General features: G+C 38.7%; 1 protein-coding gene across 1 annotated transcript in view; it reads left to right on the top strand.

The window, feature by feature from the left end:
- Positions 1-2,365, top strand: part of LOC106111723 (phosphoinositide 3-kinase regulatory subunit 4) — a 22,074-nt gene that overhangs the window by 16,532 nt on the left and 3,177 nt on the right. Inside the window, exons 22-24 of the mRNA XM_013293866.1 lie at positions 1-72; positions 716-874; positions 1,037-1,197. Coding sequence (XP_013149320.1) covers positions 1-72; positions 716-874; positions 1,037-1,197 — 392 coding nt within the window. The remainder of the gene's footprint in view (positions 73-715; positions 875-1,036; positions 1,198-2,365) is intronic.

Genomic DNA, 2,365 nt, shown 5'->3' with positions numbered 1-2,365 from the left:
GGGTGCACGCCGGTGTCATATCCTATGCCACTCTCAATGCCACCGTCGTCGGATGGGACCTCAGGGCACCAGGTATTACACACTATACTATAACATTAATAATACTTGAGCATTATGGGTACACATGTATTTGTGTAAAAAAATCGACTATTATATACGCCGATTACAAATTACAAAATACTTTGGTTTTTAGTAATGTTATGGTATATCCATTATTTATATCTAGCTTTCGCCCGTGATTCCGTTCGTGCGGAATAAAAAAACAATAGTAAATATATGTTCCTTCATATTACTTCTACATCTATGCCAAATATCGAGATCCATTCATCAGTTTAGACTACAAACTAATATCCATCCATCACATCTTTCGTATTTACAATATTAGTAAGAAGTAAGATTTCAATTACCCGAAATATTTTAACAAATATAGTATAGCTATTTCTTTAAAAAAAAACAATCTACACTCTATACTATTATAATAAAGCGTAAACACACACTTCTTTGTTGCCTAAGATGTCAGCAATTACACCATATTTTTGAATAATTCTTTTTTTAATAAAATGTGAGAAAGAGACCATAAGTTGCTGCCAACATCAAGGAAGCGAGGTTGCCATAATGTAGCCAATATGTGAACAACAAAATAAAATTTTCATAATTTAATGCGGATGAAGTCACACGGGAACAGCTAGTGTTTCAATACGAATAACGTTGTTAGGTAATGCGTGGAAGCTGCAGGGGGACCTGAAGCAGGGCGTGTTCACGTGCCTGTACGCGAACAGCGCGGGCTACGTGGCCGTGGGCACCTCCAGCGGCGCCATCTGCGTCTGGGACCTCAGGTTCCAGCTGCCCATCACCACTGTCAGGCATCCTAACTGTTAGTACATCTAGACATGTTTAGTTTTTTTTTTAAATTATTAGTAGATTTTCCTGAAATATGGAATTTTTCTTTTGATATTACAAACAGACAGTCCAATTTTATTATATGTATAGGTAGATAGCTTATTATAAGTAATTAATACAATTATTTGTGTGGTAGCGGAACGTGTACGTCGCATCGTGGGTTGTGGGGGGAGCGGGTCCCGCGTGTGGGCGGTGGGGGGGCGCGACGCGGCCGCCTGGTGCCTGGAGGCGGCGCAGCGCACGCACGCGCTCTGGCCCTGCACCAACAACGCGCACCCGCTCAACTACTCCGCGCCGGTACCTGCACACACACACACACGTACACGCACACACGAACACATGCACGCACGCACGCACGCACATGCGCTAAAACATGCAAACACAGACGCACGCACGTACGCATAGGCATTATGTACGTACGTACGCACACGTACACATACAAACATGCACAATCTTACTAATATTATACATTATCGTACATAATAAATTAAAAAATAGTGATGTATAAGTAAATACACTTCATTCAAAAGTAAATACAAATTTAAATTTTTTAAAACTATTCATGCGTAGGAATAAAAAAAATTAAGATTAGTTATAAGTCGTGTTCGCTTATTATATTGCTTCTTTTAATTTAAAGACAAATTTTCTTTTATGTCATCCGCGACATTATCAGCGTTGAAAAAATATATAGTAAGCTGTGTTCTTTCAGAATCATTTGTACATAACAAAATCATCTAAATCTAGACGATTTTGCGTTAAATAGTAATAAAATTCACCTAAACTTCACATTTATTTTACTTCTTACTAATATCCAGAACGGATATCCACAGATGTAGAACATAGTCTGGAAGAACATATAGCTAACTACATCCCCACTGAGGGGCTCGGAGCCTACACTAAGGGTAATTAAGCCATAGTCAAGCACGTTGCACTGCGGGTTGAGTTCACACATATATAATTACTAGCTGTTGCCCGTGACTTTATCCGCGTGGTATTAGAAAACAGACGAACTATGTAAATAACAAAAAAACTACGTGTTCCTTGGGAACCGGACTTTTTTCGGTGATGAACCTTATCCCAGGTGTCCTCCAGACTTTGTTTTATATCTGTGACAAATTTCAGTAAGATATGTTGAACCATTGCAGAATTATCTAGTAAACATTAAAATACAAAATTACTGAATCCCATGGGAGCCGTAACTATTTCCGGGATAAAAATAGCCTATGTGTTCTTCCAGACTATGCTCTAAACCTGAGCCAAATGGGGATCTGTTCAGCCGTTTAGGCTACAAACTCTAACAAACGTCCATCCATCTAAAGTTTCGTATTTATATTAGTATGAATAAGTGCTTCTCAAGTTTTTTTTACGCACTAAAAAGTCCCCACTTATGACAAATTATTAGAAAACTACCATTTTATTCTTCAAATTTGCTATAAACCAGGCGTGTCAGTACCTAAGCGCGGCG

The sequence above is a fragment of the Papilio polytes genome, unplaced genomic scaffold, assembly GCF_000836215.1.
Source record: "Papilio polytes unplaced genomic scaffold, Ppol_1.0 DF824146.1, whole genome shotgun sequence".
Classification (NCBI taxonomy): Eukaryota; Metazoa; Arthropoda; class Insecta; order Lepidoptera; family Papilionidae; genus Papilio; species Papilio polytes.
This window is presented reverse-complemented; position numbering and strand designations above follow the sequence as displayed.